The 20579-nt window shown below is 46.7% G+C and overlaps 3 protein-coding genes across 3 annotated transcripts in view; 2 read left to right on the forward strand and 1 right to left on the reverse strand.

Annotated features, from left to right (window-relative positions):
• The first annotated feature begins 808 nt into the window (after positions 1–808).
• LOC126782564 (uncharacterized) lies at positions 809–6457 on the forward strand. The gene has a single exon (XM_050507830.1). The coding sequence runs from the start codon at positions 809–811 to the stop codon at positions 6455–6457; it is 5649 nt and encodes a 1882-aa protein (XP_050363787.1).
• The window catches only part of LOC126782277 (ferredoxin--nitrite reductase, chloroplastic), a 61175-nt gene continuing 44914 nt past the window's right edge, over positions 4319–20579 (forward strand). The window contains exon 1 of the mRNA XM_050507492.1: positions 4319–4322. The gene's annotated coding sequence lies outside the window, so the exon portion shown is untranslated. The remainder of the gene's footprint in view (positions 4323–20579) is intronic.
• Positions 6863–9520, reverse strand: LOC126782566 (uncharacterized). The gene is made up of 4 exons (XM_050507832.1): positions 8614–9520; positions 8377–8529; positions 7069–8301; positions 6863–6970 (listed from the first exon to the last, which is right to left on the reverse strand). Exons 1-4 carry the CDS (start codon positions 9518–9520, stop codon positions 6888–6890), a joined length of 2376 nt encoding a protein of 791 aa, XP_050363789.1. The 3' UTR covers positions 6863–6887.

The raw sequence follows: 20579 nt of genomic DNA on the forward strand, positions 1-20579 counted from the left end.
CTCGAAACAATTCAATTTGAAATAAACAAAAATATGCCGGAAAACATACCTGATGCAAAAGCCACAAGTTTGGTATGCCAATTGAGATAACGCGAAATCACACTTTCGTTCAAACTACGATTCGTTCAAACTACGATTCAGAGTAAGTGCCATAGTTTCAAATCACAGGCAAAGGGACGTCCCTGATAAAAAATGTCACTCAGCTTCGAAGACTTGAAAATCCAAAACTGGGAATTATTGCACGTTGTTGGCATAGGCTTATGCCCGCCATAATCAGCACAACTACCAGCGCATTAAAGCTAACGTATAGCACAATCCTACAACACTAACAGCAAGTCAGCCGCGCTAACTACACAACGGGCCTCCCCACGGCCCAAACCGACTACGGACGTGCCCTCACGCGCATCTCAAAGAAGGCTCCAGAGAGCACCTTAATCGGACGTCGTCCCACATCGAATGGCAAGTAAACGATCCACTTCAACTCAACAATAAAAGGTCAAACTCTTGACCTTACAAGGTAAGTACACTGAACTTCCTACCATCACTCTGCACAAATTATCATTACCCTGACTTGAGCGTCGGAGAGTCGAAGACCACGCCGCCGTGGTCTCTGCTCTAACGACGTGTGTTGCCTGTGACAGAGAAGTGACCAGGAGTACGGCGTACTACGTACGCGGGAAGCACGGCGTACTGAATCAAGTATAATCACAGCATCAACATTGGCGCCGTCTGTGGGAAACCGCAACAAAAAGTCAAACAAAAAAAAAAACATCCCATGCAACACCTAGCCAAACAACTACACTTCGACATGAGCACTACGAATCCGTCCCCCTCTACTCCGGCAGGTGGTCACATCGGAGACGTCACAGACCTTAGCCTCAACCACCCTCTACCCTCCGCCAACGACCCTTTCATCCTCACACCCACACCCGGAACAGTCGTTAGTACCAATGCGACTACAGATCCGGCAACCGCCGCAAGAATGGAAAGCATGGCTCGCGACCTAGCCGAGTGCCAGCAGCGCGAGGTACTGGAACGTGAGAAAGCAGCAGCTCTCCAGAGCGAACTTGACAGGATACGGACACAGCTTGAACGGGCTGAGCGCAGTCATTTACATGAGGAGTCAAATCGCGAGGGCAGCGCGCAAACAAGAGGACGAGAACAAGTTCGCTTAAGTATCAGCTTGACCCCCTCCGAACTCGCCAAGAAACGGCCACCATCACCACGGCGTATCCATAACCGTGAGGAAGGAAGCACAAGCGTCACCTCTCGCTCCAGACCCCCCACAGCTGCTCACAACAGCGAGTCTGCCACGCTAGCCCTGATCTTGCAGCGGCTAACAGCGATAGAACAACGGGATGCCAATCCACGGTGCCAACCAGTGTTCGCCGCCAGGCCAGGCCCATTCACTACGAGGATAATGAACACCGTGCGTCCTTCTCAATCCAAGAGCCCAAAAATCACGCCGTACACAGGTGAAGGCGATCCATTCCGGCACATTGATAACTTCAAAAAAGTCACTGCCAGTAGAGAATTCGACGACGCCACCTTATGCCACCTATTCAGCGAAACCTTAGATGGGGACGCCATGAATTGGTTCTTTGAACAACCAGCGAACTCCATGGATTCCTTCGCGCAGTTAACCACAGCATTTCTGAATCGGTTTATACTCATGGCCGGGGCCGCCCACACAACTGATGGCCTATTTCAAGTAAAACAAGAGAGCAGGGAAACATTGGGCACCTTCGTCATGCGATGGCAGACGGCAGCATCCAGATGCCGGAACCTGAACAAAACGCTCGCCCTGGCTGCTTTTAAGGAAGGACTACGGTCAGAGAACTTCTTGTTCCACATTAATGTGGACCCTCGAATGCGCGGCGCCACATACGATGACATCATGACTGAAGCAGTACGATACGCTCAGGCAGAATACGTCACATACGGAGAGAAGCGAACCCCAGTACCATCAGACAAAACTACTACGCCGCAGACATCTGTACACACAGTCCCCCTCCAGCGCGAGCTCTTCCCAAACACAGCAGACCATAGCAAAGGCAGGAAGAGAGAGTGGCATCAAGCCAATCACCGTGATGCGCGTAACAACGATCGGCACAGGGGCCGGGACAGGAACAGAAGACTTGACCAGGAACGTCGCGACAACAGAGACCCCCGCCAAGTTAACGCGATGGGACGCCGTAGTGACCACACACTGCCTAGGGAAGAGACCCTGGAGGACTTTTTTCACGCACATCAGGACACGTTGAGGAAACCAGCAAGACCGCTACGCCCCCAAACCGAAGCGGAAACTGGTAAATGGTGCAGATTCCACGAAAATGGAAGTCATAACACGAACGATTGCCGCACCCTCCGCATATTAAGAACCAATGGCGACACGGGAATTCGCCCGGCGCAACAGAGGGTACAACAGAATGTGGTTGCCGCAGTCGAGACCCTACGCCGCATCAACGTTATAGAGGGAGGAGCCCCGAAGACCAACTTGTCCAACCGAGCAAAAAAGCGCCTCGACCGCAATAATCACCCAAGACAGGTGTATGCCATCACAGGAGGAAACGTTAAACGACAGAAAGAAGGATGGAAACCGATCACCTTCACTGAGGACGAGGAAATTGGCATCTCCTTACCCAATGACGACGCTTTCCTCATAGACGCAATCCTGGGCGGACAATGGGATGTAGGGAAGATGATGATCGACACGGGATCTGCAGTCAACGTCCTATTTAAGGGCTGCTACGAAAAAATGGAGCGTAGCGGCAAGAAATTGGTACAAGACCACGAACCGCTAGTCAGCTTCTCTGGTGACATAACCCAACCCCTAGGTTCGGATTATATGACGGTGTGTATTGGGACTGCACCATGCACAGTTTGCGTCGAAGCTGAATTCATCATAGTCGATGCCTACAGCTCATACAACGGGATCATCGGCCGACCTACACTTAACCGGATGAGAACCTTTATCGCAGGACACATGATGATCATAAAATTCCCAACTCCGCACGGAACAGGACAGGTCCGGGGTTCACAGTCCGTGGCAAAAGATTGCCAGACACGTGCAATTCGACAAACGCGCAACCGACACGAAATCCTGGCAGTACACGCCACAGTAAACTTAACTGACAAAGTTGTCGACGCACGAGATGACGAAACGTCGAAGGGAAAGAGCAAGCAGAAGGCTACGCCATACGAGACAAAAATCCCGGCAAACCCCGAATCCTCATTGAAAAGCATTACGCCATTCGCAAGTCATCCGGAGCGCAGGATCAAAATCGGGGCAACTCTCAATCCCACTGTTGAGAGAGATTTAACAAGTTTCTTGGGCGACAACATGGAAGTCTTCGCATGGTCTTATGAAGACATGCCTGGCATCTCGCCCAACATCATCATGCATGAATTGCACATCAAACCTTCCGCACACCCAATTAAGCAAAAGCGCCGAAGCTTCGACGACGAAAAAAGCACGGCAATACGCCAGGAAGTTGACAAATTAAGAGGCATGAAGTTCGTCCGGGAAGTACAGTACCCTGAGTGGATCTCAAACTGTGTTATGGTACGCAAAGCCAACGGTAAATGGCGTATGTGTGTGGATTACAAGAACGTAAACAAAGCATGCCCAAAAGACAGTTTCCCCCTACCCAGAATTGACCAGCTCATCGATGCCACGGCAGGTCACGAGTTGCTCAGTATGATGGACGCCTACTCCGGGTACAATCAGATACGCATGAACCCGGCGGATCAAGAAGCTACGACCTTCGTCACTGATAGGGGCCTGTACTGCTACAACGTAATGCCCTTCGGATTAAAAAATGCGGGTGCTACGTATGTGCGGTGCGTCACACAAATGTTTGACCAACACATCGGTCGGGAAATCGAGGTGTACGCCGATGACATGCTGGCCAAAAGCATAAAAGCAGAAGACCATGTAACCAACCTCCGAACCATCTTCAATGTGCTCAAAAAGTACAAGATGAGATTAAACCCGGAGAAATGTTTTTTCGGCGTAACAACAAGCAAGTTCCTGGGCTACATCGTCAGTCAACGCGGCATAGAGGCGAATCCCGAAAAGATACAGGCCATCCTAGATATGGCGCAGCCAACACTCAAGAAGGATGTAGAAGCCCTCCAAGGCAGGCTCGTGGCATTATCTAGATTCATATCAAGACTGACTGACAAGTGTGAGCCGTTCTTCAGATTGTTGAGACGTTCTAAGAGTAAACTGATCGAATGGACACCAGACTGCCAAGTGGCCTTTCAGGGATTAAAAGATTACCTCGCCGCAGTACCATTACTGTCAACCCCGCAGCCGGGTGAACCCCTGTACCTTTACCTCGCAGTATCCACAACTGCGGTCAGCAGTGCCTTAGTTCGCCGTGATGGAACTAAAGAGCTACCAGTTTTTTACGCAGGACGAGCTATGAACGGCCCAGAGACAAGATACCCAACATTGGAGCAATTAGCCCTCGCGCTCATCGTAGCAGCCAGACGACTGCGCCACTATTTCCAAGCCCACAGCATCCACGTACTCACAAATCAACCTCTCAAACAAGTACTACAGAATCCAGAACACTCCGGGCGACTCAGCAAATGGGCTATCGAGCTGACAGAATTCGACATCGAATACAGGCCACGACCCGCCATAAAAGGACAGGCTGTAGCCGATTTCATAGCAGAAATGATTCCCCGAGATACGGCGGAAGTGGAACCAGATAATGTCATCAACCCCGTCAGTATTTCACCATGGAATTTGCACGTAGATGGCTCTAGCTGCGCAAAATCTAGCGGAGCGGGGATCATCTTGAGCGGACCGGGGGGACTCGAACTCGAGTATGCTTTAAAATTCAACTTTGCTGCCTCCAACAATGTAGCGGAGTACGAAGCACTGATTGCAGGACTACAATTAGCCCTAAGCACGGGCGCCACTAGCATTAATGTGTTCAGTGATTCTCAGCTCGTAGTCAATCAAATCACCGGGTCCTTCACTGCTAAGGATGAGCAACTAGCAGCCTACCTGGCGTATGCCACAACATTATTAAAGCGGTTCGAATTCTACCACATCAATCAAATACCGAGGGCCAACAACGCAAGAGCGGACTCCTTAGCACGACTCGCCACGGCGCAACCCCACCAATGCCACAAGGATACCAGGGTCGAAATTCTCCACCATCCCTCCATTCACCAGACCTTGCAACAGATATGCCAGATAGAGCGCGACCAAGCCTCATGGATGGATGAGATAGTAGCATTCAAGTGCAACGGCAAACTACCAGAGGACGAGACCATGGCAAAACAACTAAGGAGACGGGCGGTAAGATATTACCTGCGGAACAACACACTCTATCGCCAAGGTCTGCTGAATGCTGACCTCAAGTGCGTCACAACCAAAGAAGGCAAGCAGATCTTGAACGAAATCCACAGCGGTGATTGTGGCAACCATTACGGCAGCCGCGCATTGGCCGCAAAAACACTCCGCACAGGATATTATTGGTCCACATTAGCCTCCGATGCACAGGAGCTCGCCAGGTCTTGCCACAAATGTCAAATCCATGGACCCATACCACGCCTACCCTCCGAACCACTATCCTACATAGTCAGCCCGTGGATCAACTGCCTTTGGGGAATGGATCTGATTGGCCCATTACCCGTCGGGAAATGTCAATTCAAATGGGTCATTGTATGTATCGATTATCATTCCAAATGGATTGAAGCTGCGCCCCTGACGGCCATAACAACCGAGAAGGTTCAAAACTTCCTGCAACGCAACATCTTCTACCGCCACGGTACGCCGGAGTCTATCATCACAGATAACGGCACGCAGTTCAACAACGAGTACCTCATCACCTGGTGCAAGGCAAGAGGAACTAAGCTCAAATTCGCATCCGTAGCACATCCAAAAACCAATGGGCAAGTAGAAGCCGCCAACAAATTGATTAAAAGCCTTCTTCGGAAAAAGCTGGGTGAAGCTAAAGGACTTTGGCCAGAAAAACTTGACGAGGTAGTATGGGCAATCCGTACCACACCAACAGAAGCCACAGGCGAAACTCCTTTTTGCTTAATGTATGGCACGGAAGCAGTTCTACCCATCGAAGTAATTCAGCCAACACAACGGGTTTCACTATTTGACCCCGAAACCAATTCGGACAGTATACACCTTGATAAAGATCTCTTGGAAGAGAAACGCATCACAGCGCATCGCCATAACATCCAGAACAAACAGCGCGTGGCACGCTTCTATAACTCGAGGGTCAAAAGCAGGACACTACAAGTAGGTGACTGGGTTCTAAAGAGGATCCAAACAAAGGTCACTGGACTACGCCCGAAATGGGATGGACCATATAAAGTCGTCCAAATCATAGCCCCAAACACGTACTGCCTAGAAGACAAGTACGGAGAAAAATTAGCCCATCCTTGGAACATGGAACAACTCAAGTACTATTACAAGTAAGAGTCCATCCGTAGCACAAGGACCAACTGTTTGAGTGCTTTTGGCGCGCTGCTTTAGCTATCTTTGTACAAAATGGCTACGGCCAGGCTATCAATGAAATGAGGAATTTTTCAAACCATTGATCCTTACTACGCTAGCGTACTATGGCAATTAAATTCCTTCGACAGACAATTTCATTGTGCGCACAACGAAGATAGAATTAAGCATACAGCCAAAAGCACAAAACAACAATCACAATATTACTACGGCAATAATATAAAAAAAAAAACACGGCTCAAAAGAACTTCTATTCATCAAAAGATAGCAAGTTCGGCACAAAGGCCGTTACAAAAATTACAGAAACATAAAGACTACAGCGACAGGGGACGCATTACAACGATCTTATCACCCTATCCTACTCCTCCCCCGCAACTTAGTACGCCAGCATTGCTCAGACCGCATCGTCGGTACTCGCAGCTTCTAGCCCCGCCGCTTCCCCCGATTCGCCTTGCGGCGGTTGTGCATCCTGATGCTCTGAGAAGGAGGAGTAGGAGAGGGAGTCTCCGGATTAGAATCAGACCTGTCATTATCACAAGAAAAACCAGACGAAGAAGAGTTAGAAATTTCCTTACCACCTTCAGCCTCCGCAGTAGAAGTAGGCTGCGAAAAGGGCGGAGTCACTTCATGTGGCATGGGCGGCGGTTCCAAACCCTTCTCCGACAGACGGACCTCGTAGTCCGCAGGATCCAGCATCTCCAGCTCCTGGAACTGCGCTATCATGTCACCCACAGCCGTGACATAGTACCCTTCCAAGTACTTAGTCATCTCCATAGATGATTTGAAGGCAGTCACGGCGCTAGACGCAGCCTCCTCTGCTACGCGGGCCTTCTCAGCTTCTGCCTCCTCGCTCATCCTCCTAACAAGCTCCTCTGCATCCGCAAGGGCAGACTGCGCCGCATCCCTCTCCGCCGCCGTTTCTCGGGCAAGTGACTCCGCTACCTCTCGACGGGCAACCTCCTGCCGAAGGTCCTCCTGGAGGTTCGCCGCATTTTCCAACTTGGCCCTAGCATTGGCCAAGTCATTTTCCAGCAGCAACACCCTTGTCTCACGGGTGCTGTCTCGTTCAACCACTTCGGCGAGGTGGCGCTGTGCCTCCAGAGCATCCCGCTCCGCATCAAGCAAATTAAAAACCATCTTCGCTGCCCTCGTGGCAGCAAGACCGAGGGGACTCCGCAGGTCCAGACCAGATCCTTCAGGTCGCCTCAAACCCCCGAGCCCGGCGCGCTGGCTTAACAACACCAGCTTCTCCAGTTCCGGAGCTCCTAGCTGGCTCAGAGGACTGCGGTCCAAGGCGGACAGATCCTCGAAAACCCGAGACTCCGTGAAGGTGAGTGGCGCCAGCTGCGTAGTCCTCTGTCTTTTAGGAGGCGGAGCCTCCACTGCCGCATCCTCCACATCCTCGGGGGCAGCAGATGACTTTGCTCTTTTCGAAGACGCGCTCGCCTTCTGCGGCTTCTTCTTCCTACCAGTCTCAAGCGACACCGCCGGATCAGCCAGATGCGGATCGGCATCGATACGGCCAACTCCTTCCGCATCACTGCGGCGTGGTAATCCCTGCTCATTCGGCAGGTTCGCGTGCAGGGGAATGGACAGGTCCACAACCGCGGACGAATCCTCGACTCGCTGCGCTGCGACGTTTACTTTCTTTGTAGAGGCTGCCGCCTTCTTAGACATGACGCGTCGCAACATCGTGATAGCTAGCCCTTCAGTATCCGGCGTAACGTCAGGATCTTCCTGCTGCAGAAACCGGGCGTAGCAGACGCGCTCTGACTTTTCGAAATTCCTGTTCACCGAGAGTGTAGTAGCTGCACATATAACAACAGATTAATACGCCACAAAAAAAAAAAAAAAAAAAAAAAAAACAGAGCACTTCTACTTACGATGACGGCGGAGTAATCCTTGCTCGAACAGGAGGTACGGGTTCGTCAATACCTTTAAATCGTGAACCAAGTCTTCACCTTGACACCTCCAAAGATAAGTTACACGATTCACCCGTTCAACCTCTCGCTCGGACAAAACCAATCTCCTTCCAGCTACATAAACAAAAACAGAGCGAAGGTGGCATCAGCAAACAATCATTCCGTAGTAACAAAAGTTAGTAAAGCATTGAAACCTACAGTTAATAGCCCGGAACCGCGAGGGAATACGTTTTCTTGGGATGTACTCCACCCCGTTAATGCGCCCATACTCCCACCCGTCCTCCACCACGAAGCTGTTTTTTCTCCAGTTCGCCTCCGAGGTGGGCCAGTTCTCTAAAACCTGGTACTCACTGCGCTCATCCCGCCTCACAAACCGCGCGGTCCCCCCATTACCATTACGCTGGTTGTAATCCACTTTGAAGAAATGGAGAACCTCCGCCGCAGTAGGAGCCGAACACCCCGACAGGTAGAATAATGAACAGAGACCGAGAAGAACCCGCCACATGTTATAACTCACCTGGCCAAAGGCCAAGCCGAACTCCGCCACAAGACATTGCAGACGAGGGTCTAACGGCAACTCCACCCCAAGTCGTAATACGGAGGGGCTCACCAACGCATGCCCGTTTGGCAACATTGAACCAAATTCATCACGCCGAATCGCACGGGCGAGGATAGTCCCAGGTAACTTAAATTCCTCGACATAACCACTCACTGCGGCAGAGTCGGCTCCATATGCCTCCTCCACTTCCGACCTCTGCACACCACCATCTAACCAGCGCCTTACAGGCGCTGGGCTCAGCGTTGGGCCTGAAGTGCTAGTCCCCGAAGCACTTATAATCCGCTCAGATACTCCTTCACTTTCTCCAGTCTCTTCACGTTGCGACTCCATGGTGCTTGACGACTCACTCGTATCCCAGTTCGCTAACACCCTAGCAAAGACAGTAGAACGATCTTCGCGATGCAAATCGTTTCCACCACTACGCCGCACCAAGTCCAAGTAGTTGGTCTCTAATTCACTTGTCCACGACCAAGCGGATGACGACGCGGACCAACTTCCTTCTGCAGACGCGGAATCGCTATCAGTTAGTATAATTATCCTAGACATTACGCCGCAGCAAGCAACACCGAAGTCAAAGGCGAACAACCTAAAACTAGAAGTCAAAAAGTAAAGTCAGATCTATCCTACGAACCTCGCAAGAACAAGTTTGAAGAATATGAAGAACACGAAGAACACGAAGAACATGAAGAACACCAAGCCCAGTTAACGGCGAAAACCCATCCGCACCGCCCATATAAACACCCCACCTTGCCGGAAAATAATCATCTAAAGATCAAAGGGACCCAAAACCCACATATCTGCCGGAAAGACCCAAAACCCAAGGCCACCGATTTACCCTACGAACACAAATCTACCAACAAACAACAAGCCACAAACCGAATAAAGAAGGATCCGACCAGAAAACATACCTCAAAAAGCCGATTCACGCCAAAATCCCGATGAGTTTACGCTTGGAAGGAAAGGAAACAGACAAGAGCAAAAGAGAGGGAATGAGAGAATTTGGATTTCGAAAACTTGGGTCTGTCGATAATGACAGCCATTCTGTCCCTTTCACCCTTTTGTAGTAAACTCCACCTCACATCCTGCCCGTTGATCCTTCAGCAGCGATCCTTAACCGTCAGATTCAGGAAACCGTTACTCGCATCCTAGTCGTCGACCCAAGAGGCATCGCTCCAGATCTCGCCACGTGGCCTGAGTTACCGAGGCAACGTTTCGGTTACACACGCCTTAATTACACGCAATAACTGTCTTCTCGGATAACGTCACCCCACGAATTCAAAACGTTCACGAAACATCCACCCAATGCATGTATGACACGTGCTCCCCACAGCAAGAATGGCGCTGATCCCAACCTACACACACCACGCTCAAAGACAGCGATAAGACGCCCCACGCGTAAGAACTTACTACGCTATGACGGACGCACTACGCTCAAAGACAGCGATAAGACGTCCCACGCGTAAGAACTTACTACGCTATGACGGACGCACTACGCTCAAAGACAGCGATAAGACGTCCCACGCGTAAGAACTTACTACGCTATGACGGACGCACTACGCTCAAAGACAGCGATAAGACGTCCCACGCGTAAGAACTTACTACGCTATGACGGACGCACTACGCTCAAAGACAGCGATAAGACGTCCCACGCGTAAGAACTTACTACGCTATGACGGACGCACTACGCTCAAAGACAGCGATAAGACGTCCCACGCGTAAGAACTTACTACGCTATGACGGACGCACTACGCTCAAAGACAGCGATAAGACGTCCCACGCGTAAGAACTTACTACGCTATGACGGACGCACTACGCTCAAAGACAGCGATAAGACGTCCCACGCGTAAGAACTTACTACGCTATGACGGACGCACTACGCTCAAAGACAGCGATAAGACGTCCCACGCGTAAGAACTTACTACGCTATGACGGACGCACTACGCTCAAAGACAGCGATAAGACGTCCCACGCGTAAGAACTTACTACGCTATGACGGACGCACTACGCTCAAAGACAGCGGTAAGACGTCCTACGCGTAAGAACTTACTACGCTATGACGGACGCACTACGCTCAAAGACAGCGATAAGACGTCCCACGCGTAAGAACTTACTACGCTATGACGGACGCAGTACGCTCAAAGACAGCGATAAGACGTCCCACGCGTAAGAACTTACTACGCCATGAAAGACGCACTATGCTCAAAAGTAGCGATATAAGAAGTCCCCAACAGAGAGAAGCGATCAAACATACTAAACAAAAACTCGGCATTCCTTAACCGGGGAGTGGGGGGACTACGAGAGGGTCCGCAAGACCCATTGCTGATCATGGCAAGACGCTCAATTATTAACTCCCCAGTCAAGAAATTACCTCCCTAGACTGGGAACTTGGGGGGACTTGTTGGCATAGGCTTATGCCCGCCATAATCAGCACAACTACCAGCGCATTAAAGCTAACGTATAGCACAATCCTACAACACTAACAGCAAGTCAGCCGCGCTAACTACACAACGGGCCTCCCCACGGCCCAAACCGACTACGGACGTGCCCTCACGCGCATCTCAAAGAAGGCTCCAGAGAGCACCTTAATCGGACGTCGTCCCACATCGAATGGCAAGTAAACGATCCACTTCAACTCAACAATAAAAGGTCAAACTCTTGACCTTACAAGGTAAGTACACTGAACTTCCTACCATCACTCTGCACAAATTATCATTACCCTGACTTGAGCGTCGGAGAGTCGAAGACCACGCCGCCGTGGTCTCTGCTCTAACGACGTGTGTTGCCTGTGACAGAGAAGTGACCAGGAGTACGGCGTACTACGTACGCGGGAAGCACGGCGTACTGAATCAAGTATAATCACAGCATCAACACACGTCTTATTTCATGAATGATTAGGAAATGTCAATTGGGTATTGTAACCATTCGAACATATCTAAGTTCAATAGCAATCAGATGTGGAGAGCAAACATTGAATTTGTAATTTTACTTTCAATTTTGGAAACTTATTGAATTACACATTTACTGGAACTGCTGAGAAATCCCCTCCACCGCTCCGATATGTACTGCCATGACGACATTTGAAAGACAACTTGTGATAGACTTGGCCATCCTACAGTCACAATGCGGTTGCGGTGGTGCTGTTGAGATAAAGGGTAAGGTCAGCTGCAGAAAAGCATTTAGAAGACAAATGTTGGGCATGATGGGTTGGGGGGATGTCTTGGTCATCAGTTTCTTGGATGCGGGGTATGAATTTGACAACGGTATCTCTCCAGGTTCTCCCGCTGGTTGACGGACCAAACCAAAGCCAATTTGAGTCCACGGACTTGCATCACCGATGAGTGATCGATAGGAATGTCAGTATTCAAGATGGGAAGGGTGGTGTCATCGTTGATTTGGGAGTCCCTGGACTTCTTCGGGGAGCCATTTACGGCTTCTAATATCGTAAACATACAACGCCGGACGATATTCTTCAGTTATGGGATGCAAAACTGCAAAGGAAATCAGATAGTCGTTTCTCACCACCACTGTGCTGTTGGAACCTGAGAGCCATGTTACATCAGAATCGATAGAGTGCCAGGATCGAGAATCAATTGTGTGCCAGGGCCGAGAATTCAAATCATAGTAGCCTAATTCACCCCTAGTGCCGCACGGATTGGAAGTCCAGAACAGGAACATCTTCTTGGTCGCGGTAACAGCAAGCAAAACAGGATACAGAATTACAGATCACGGCAAGGAGGAGTGAAAGATGAAATTCTTGCCATCACATCGTGGGCATGGAAACTGAACTTTTGACCTGCCCACCCCAATCCGTAAATCCATCGCCGCCGAAAACCGCCGTCCCACCCACATAGCTGAAATCGCAAAGTGCGCTCTTCTCCCAAGAGGGGTCCTTCTGCTGCAAGTCAACGTAGCGAATTCCATTATCTTCCATTCCTTGTCGAAGATAAGAGCCACCGATGATCATGAAAAAACGGGAATTGGCGACGATGAGACTGGAATGCAGGAACGTATCATCTAAATCGGGAAGATTCAAAACTCCGACTCTCTCTTTGTCAGTTTTAAGGACTTCATCTCCAGCGGCACCATCTCTGCCCTCGATCGATCACATACAAGTGATACAACCGATTCCGAACCTGCCGCTGTTTCTCCCGAATCTGACTTTCCTCGTAGAATCCATTCCTCTTTTCTGAGACAGGGGTTGTTGCAAAACTCAATCAGAATTTGAAAATAAATAAGAGTGCAGAAACGTGTACAAATAAAAATGTGATTTATTGATAATCAAGCGCGATGTTATAATTTTTGTGAACTCATCTGATTCTATCTCCGTATGTGACTTGGCTCAAGGGTGACATGCACTTGATATTGAGAATTTGAGTTTGGATGTGAATTTGATGAAGAACGAGCGATTTAGTAGCTTGACGGTTCTTTGTGGACTTGGGAGACTTCAGGATTCCTCGAGAGTGATCTTGCTCAAGTGATTTTTTCTCCTCTTCTCCACAAAAAAAATCTCATTTCCCTTTATGTTGGAAAGAGTATTTATAGTGTCAAGACTTCTATTTTATAAAACATTTTAATGACACTAAAACAATAATATTTCTTTAGTTGTATAATTAGATTAATATGTATTTTTTGATTAATTTAAATTAGTTATGAGAATAACTAAATTAAACAGATTCAAATATTTGATTTAATTATAACCGTAAAGAAATTTATTAATTTAATCAAATGTTCGATTACCATTTCAATTGTCAATGACATTCAATTTCCGATTTAAGTCGGAATCATGTAGCTTTGATTACGATCATCCGTTTATGTGCTGACGCGAGTTTTATTCGGATATGTACTGACTTTGTTGACTTTTGGGCCGCGTGTGCATTTTTGTCGGGTTCTTGGTTGATTTAATTAATTAATGAAGATGATTTACTTCAGTAAATTTCTTGTGTCTACAAATGCCTCCAGTTTAAGTCGTGCTGCAGACATGTCGTCGTCACGTGCCGAAAGCGCAGCTTGAAGTATGCACTTTGATTTGGAGAATTTGTGGAGCTAGCTTTCGAGGCTCCGCAAATTTTGTAGTAATCTTTCCTTATGACTTCCGAAATTTAGTTCGACGCAAAGATAAATTATTGACTTTCCCGTCGATTTATTTGATTCGGTGTTGATTTGGTACGGTTTGAGTATTTATTAATGATCATTGACAAATTTCTTCTCTAGCATTGATTGCTTAACAATGTTGGTTTTTTTTCTCTGCCTGCATTAATGCAACTACATGTTTGTCTACTTGAGCATGCTTTTGCATTCTCCATGCATTTCCTTCTTACTGCTGAGATGTTTGACTAATGCCCCATGAAGTTCTATTTAATCTCATGCAATCTTCTAGTTCAACACACAAGAAGCAAAAAACATTTCATTCATTGCTCATTGTTGTTCAGTTCTCATCTTCAACCTTCTTCAGTTCTGCCAATCCGGACTACAACAGACGACCACAGATGCAAGGTAGTCTCTCGTTTCCCTTTTTTTCAAGTAGCTTCTCGGCAAAGTGAGGGAACAAAATTCATGCATTTCAATAAATCAATATGCATCAATTTGGAATTCTAATCCATTGAATCTAGGAAGCTAACAACAGAACTTCACCACAGATATCAAGAACACTAGAATCAAGTCAAAGTAGCCTTCACGATCAAAGCATGAAGAACAACACGGCTTCAAAATTTTCCAAAATCTAAATTCCGAAAATCTTATCCAATCCAAGAACTAATTACACAAACTTATTTAGCATGAAGAGGAGAAGAAGAAAAGTACCGAAGTTGACCCAAACGGTGGCCGGAGAGGCGATCAGAGACACTGGAAAGAGCCGACTGTCTCCCCCTCAGTTCTCCTGCTTCCGGCGGCGGCGAGGCAATCCAAGGCCGGAGGGAAGACGACAACGGCGAGCTGGTGGTGATGCGGGTGGTGCGCCGGCTGGAGGAATAGTGACGCCGGAGATCGGCGCTGGGTTTGCTTCTGCGTCGGCTCTTGCGTCTGCTCCCGTGCGGGTATGCGAGTGCTTTTGATGCCGCGTGTTTTTTTTTCATGGTTTGACTTTGACCTTTTTTTTCGTGGTTTGACTTTGACTTTTTTATGGTTTGATTTTGACCCCCATTTTTTGTAGGATTTTGACAACAATTTGAGCACTGCGGTCGATCTAGTAATTTGACTGCTTTCGAAACGCGTTGATTTCTGGCGGATTTTGAAGAACGTAAAACACCTAATCGCTTGACTGCTCTCAATTAATAGACTTGACAGCACTCAATAAAAGTGTTTTAGGCTATACGCATCACATTCAGCATGACGGCTTTCAGAAGTTTCAAGGACGGTACGACTACTATCCTCGACGATGTTGAAGATGTGCAACATGATGGCACCACCTTAATTGTATATCCCTCTCTTACTGGGCCATTCGCTTTTAAAACTCAATTCTATGGTAGCTCAACTCCCGTCTCGTAATGGACTCACTCAGTGAACCGTCAAGTAGCCAGCTTCTGACCGCCTAAGTCAGGCAATGAGGAACTAAGTTCAGACATTTTGATGCTGAAGTCTGTACATTGTGACAAAGATGCTCCCATGGTGTCATTCAAGATTCTCAACGACTCTATATCCAACAACTATGTGCGATGGGGTGCGTTTCGAACTACCGGCGGCTTTACCTACACAGCTACACAAAGTGCTATTGGGAGTGGGTAGAAGATGTTTTAAGCCGAAACAAAGACCACATCTAGAAAACGGGCCTTTATCGAGCAGTGTTCGCGTCATTATTTAGCTATGATCGTGTTTCTCCCGTTGTACGAGCTTTTTGTGTGATATTGATGCACTGCTACAAACACTCTGCACACATCGCAAGGGAATATGTCTATATATATCTCTTTTGGACTGTGGGCATATTGGAGGCTTACCCCTTGGAAGGTTTTATGACGAAGTTATTCCACCCATTGATGAGTTTTCTGCAAAGAGTAAAGAAGAGGAGCTTCTCATCCCCAAAAACTGTCGTTATTTGTTTCTTGCTTACCATAGATTGTGCAAGAGAGAGCGTAGCAACGTGAAGATAGCTACATGGATACGGTATTGGTACAAAGGCCAGATGAGATACAAGATGCCTCCTACCAAGACTACACGAAATAAGAGGTACGCGCCCGCTAATACTCACGATCCATCTGGCGCCATTCCGGGGATTCGCCAACGAACTCCGGAAGACCTTTCACCATTCGAGGATCTAGGCGTAGAAGAAGTAAGCATAGAATCTGTTTACCTCTATGCCTCTTATGTGTGTTAGCTTTGTTTATTTGTATTCCCGAAAAATGATTCAGGTTTTATTCGTCCGGGAGTTTTTAAGATCGCTCACATAATGGCTCGAGGTCAACACTACTGTCTGGCGGTTCCCGTGTTAGAGAATATATATCAGAGTTTGAATGCCATATCCGTCTCCAGTGATATAGGAAGCTATCCAATTGCGCTTCCTTTTCATTACTTGTATGGGTGGTTGGGCGAGTATTTCGGCACCCATTTCTTCTCTCGAGATTCAGAAAGCTTCAGGCCCTTGATGGTTCATATTTCAAGGGAATTTTCGGCAAGACATTTCGAGGATGGACAAGCCCGTGCCTTGTTTACTGCTTGTGATGATGTTCGGATGGAACGATTTTCCAAAGTTCAAAGTGTGCGCAAACTGATAGTTGACACCCACGGAGCCCTTCCTTTGGATTCTGCCTATCTCATTAGCCTTCGCTCCCAATTTGTGTCTCTACGGCAAGATAGTTGGCAAGTAGTCGAACCCTATAGCCCTCAACGATTCAGCCGACAATTCGGATATGTTCAGGGTGTTCCTGGAGGTTCCCAAAGAGATCGTCGACCCGTACCTTTGGCTCGGACATACTCGTTTTGGGATAGTTTGACGAAGCTTGGCACAAAGGGTGAGGTAATTTTGCCTATGAAAAGTGACATCACAAAGTTTATGGTTACTCAGGACTACATCGAATGGTGGTTCAAAGTTCATCACCATGAGTTGAAGAAGCCTGATAACCATTGTGAATTTGCCACAACAAGTCTCCAAAAGCTAAAGGAGACGACGGTGCAACAAATCCTCTTCAAATTTTTGTTTCCACCGAAGCTTTGCCCCCGGTTGATAACTATCAGGTTCCACCTCCTCCAGTTTTGGAAGGAATCAGAAATTTAGTAGATTTCCGCCTCAAGTTGAAGGAGAAGGTTGCTACATCCAGAAGGCGTAGTAGAAGCAGTAGTAGTACCCATAGTGACGTGCACTTCAAACGTCAAAAGATGGATGATGCTGATCTTGACCCTATTTACTTCAATCCCAATGCCAACTTTGATCTTGGCGGCAATTTTCTTGGGGATGTTTCTGGTCTTCAAAACTCATGCTCGCGCATGTTGAGGTATTCACTAATTTGTTTTTTGTTGTATTTGCTTTTTTACTTGTCCCATTTAGTTATGTTGAATGTATTATATTCAATAGTTCACTTATTGCTGACTTGATTCAATTTTATTCCTCCCAGCTTGAAGATATCAGTTATTTTGATGAAGTCTGCTCAAGTGACGGCGTTCAATTTCCTTTTGAGGAGTGTGCAGCTAACATTCTCCTAGAAAAGGACGTACGTCGAAAGGAGAGTACACCACATTCAGTTGACCAGAGAGGTACGCGCGAATTTATTTATATATTATTTTCCCGTATTTCTTCAATAATTTATGCTCATTGTCACCCTCGTATATGCAGGTTTGTCCATGGCGACGGGAAGTACAAATGCTTCAGAAAGAGCAATATTTCCAAGCTTCTGTATGCGATATTGAGGTAGTGGATACAAGTCAATGGCTCCGCGATATCCGCATACGAGCAGCTGCGGAAGTTTGTGCAAAGATAGAAGGCGTGATAGCGACATATTTTCTAAAGATAATTATTACTGAGAAAATGAGCTTGATATGTTGACGAATAAACTTAGCAAATATGAAGTCGACCCATCAACAATAAAAAACAAATTTGAGTAGTTGATGACAAGCGCTACCCTATATGACTCGGCAAGGCTTGCATGCACTCACAAATGCGCCGTGGGCACAATCGCCTAAAAATTGGCAGAGACAGAGTCTGAAATCACGACAGCCCAAGAAATTCGACAAAATAGTTTTGGTCGGTGTCAGTCTATGCTTGAGTCCTATGAGAACTTGAAGAAAGAACAACATAAGCTAGAGTAGACGTTGGACTTGCTATATGCAGACATTTTCCTTCACGATTCAAGACTTGCTGATCTAGAACAGAAGAAGTGCCAAATCTGAGAGATTCCAGAATTGACTGCAACAGAGATTGAAGAGGCAAAGAAGTTGCGAGCCAGTTTTGAAGAACATCGTAGTAGCTTCAAGGGTTTGACTTGGATGTGATAGCTAACTTGAATGATCATGACTTGCTTTTTTTTCTTCAATCATCTTGTAATTAATCGATTTTGAAATTCAACTTACTATTAGTGAAATAAAATTTGCTCTATCATTTGACGGACAAACCCTTATTTTAATTTTAATGTGACTGAACTTAAGATTGTTATTCTCAAGCTTGTTTTTCTTCTTCTTCAATCATCTTGTAATCAATCGATTTTGAAATTCAACTTACTATCAGTGAAATAAAATTTGCTCTATCATTTGACGGACAAACCCTTATTTTAATTTTAATGTGACTGAACTTAAGATTGTTATTCTCAAGCTGCCTACGTATTATTCTAAAAAATGAATCAAGTCATCATGTAGTTCAAGAGTTTTTTTTGGTGCCTTGTGCAGTTTAAGATCATGCAGGCGTGGAACATTTTTGTTTTGTTTTGTTCTCTTTTTTTTTCTTGTCTTATGCAGTTTAGGCTCGTGCATACTTGGAGCATACTTTGACGTTTTCAAGCATGGTACTTCTTCAAGAACTTACCGTTAATGGGACCGATCCTCAAACCGTCTTCCGCCACAATTTTGTAAGCTCCATTGGTGTATACTTCTCTGACGACGTAAGGACCTTCCCACTTTAATTTGAATTTGTGGCCAGTCTTGTGCGTTGTAATGATGGGTCTTTAAATAGTAAGAACTAAATCATCAACTTGAAATGACCGTGGTCGAACACCTTTGTTGAAGGCGTGTGACATTCGAGCTTGGTAGCATTCCAGATGTTGTTGTGCATCAAGCCTTTTCTCGTCCAACGCTTCTAACTCTTGAAGGCGGAACTTGACATTTTCCTCATTTGTGAGACCTTCTTGCAAAGCGATTCTCAATGACGGGATTTCTTTCTCTAATGGTAACACGGCTTCGACACCATAGACAAGAGAATAAGGTGTAGCATTTGTGGCTGTCCGATAGGTCGTTCTATAAGCCCAGAGTGCTTCGCCCAATTTCTCATGCCAATCCCTCTGCTTCTTGCTGATAGTTTTCTTCATAATGTTACAAAGCGTTTTATTGAATGCTTCAACCAAACCATTTACAAAGTGAAGCTTGAAGTGGAATTTCTTACTCAACCTGTCTGTTGCGGTATTCGAGAAATACTTAGCGTTGTATGTGATGATGCACCGTGGTATACCATAGCGTTGTATAATGCTTCCCGTAATGAAATCCACAACATTTTCTTTCTTAATTTCTTTGAGCGGTATTGCCTCTGCCCACTTTGAGAATGAATTCATGGCTGCTAGAATATACATATGACCAGCGGATGATTTCGGGGTGATGGGTCATATTGCATCCATTCCCTAGACATCGAATGGGTGCGAAGCAATTGTCAGATGCAACGGCTCAGGTGGCTGATGAATGAAGTTGGCATAAAACTGACAAGCTTGGCATTTCTGTGCATACTCCATACAATCCTTGACCATGGTATGCCAATAATACCCTAGTCGTCTTACTTGAAAATGTAACTTTGGTCCTGACTGATGTGCTCCACACACTCCAGAATGAACCTCCTCCATGTCTTTGACCGCTTCATCTTTTCCCAAGCATCGAAAGAGTACTCCGTCAAATTACCTCTGATATAAAGTTTCTTTGTAGTAGATAAAGCGCGGTGCTCGCCACTTGATGCCCCACATTTGCTTCGAATCTTCGGGAAGCTTGTTGTGCTCAAGATAGTCGATAAAAGGATGCTTCCAATCTTCAACCTCAATGGTGTAAACTGACACTACATGAGAACTGGCACACTGAAGGGAAGGCTTTGTTGTCACGACCCACTTTTGGCAAATTAGGATGTCCAAAATTTCGTCTCCAAACAATGCCAAAGTCGCCGCCAAGTTTGCCAATGCGTCTGCCATTTTATTTTATTTCCGTGGCATATGTTTGAGTGTAACATTATCAAAGTTCTTCAAGAGTTGTGTGGCGAGTTGGAAATAAGGTACCAAATCTTATTTATTGACCTCGTAATTAGTGAGCAGTTGATCAATCACCAATTTCGAGTCTTCATAGACTTCGAGACTTTGGATTTCAATTTCTAACGTTGTCTGCAATCCCATGATCAACGCTTGGTACTCTGCGACATTGTTGGAGCACAGTTCCCAAAGAGTAAAAGAATAAGACAATATTTGTTTTTGCGGAGAGACAAAGATAACACTAACCCCTGCTC

This window comes from Argentina anserina, chromosome 2 (genome assembly GCF_933775445.1).
Source record: "Argentina anserina chromosome 2, drPotAnse1.1, whole genome shotgun sequence".
Lineage (NCBI taxonomy): Eukaryota > Viridiplantae > Streptophyta > Magnoliopsida > Rosales > Rosaceae > Argentina > Argentina anserina.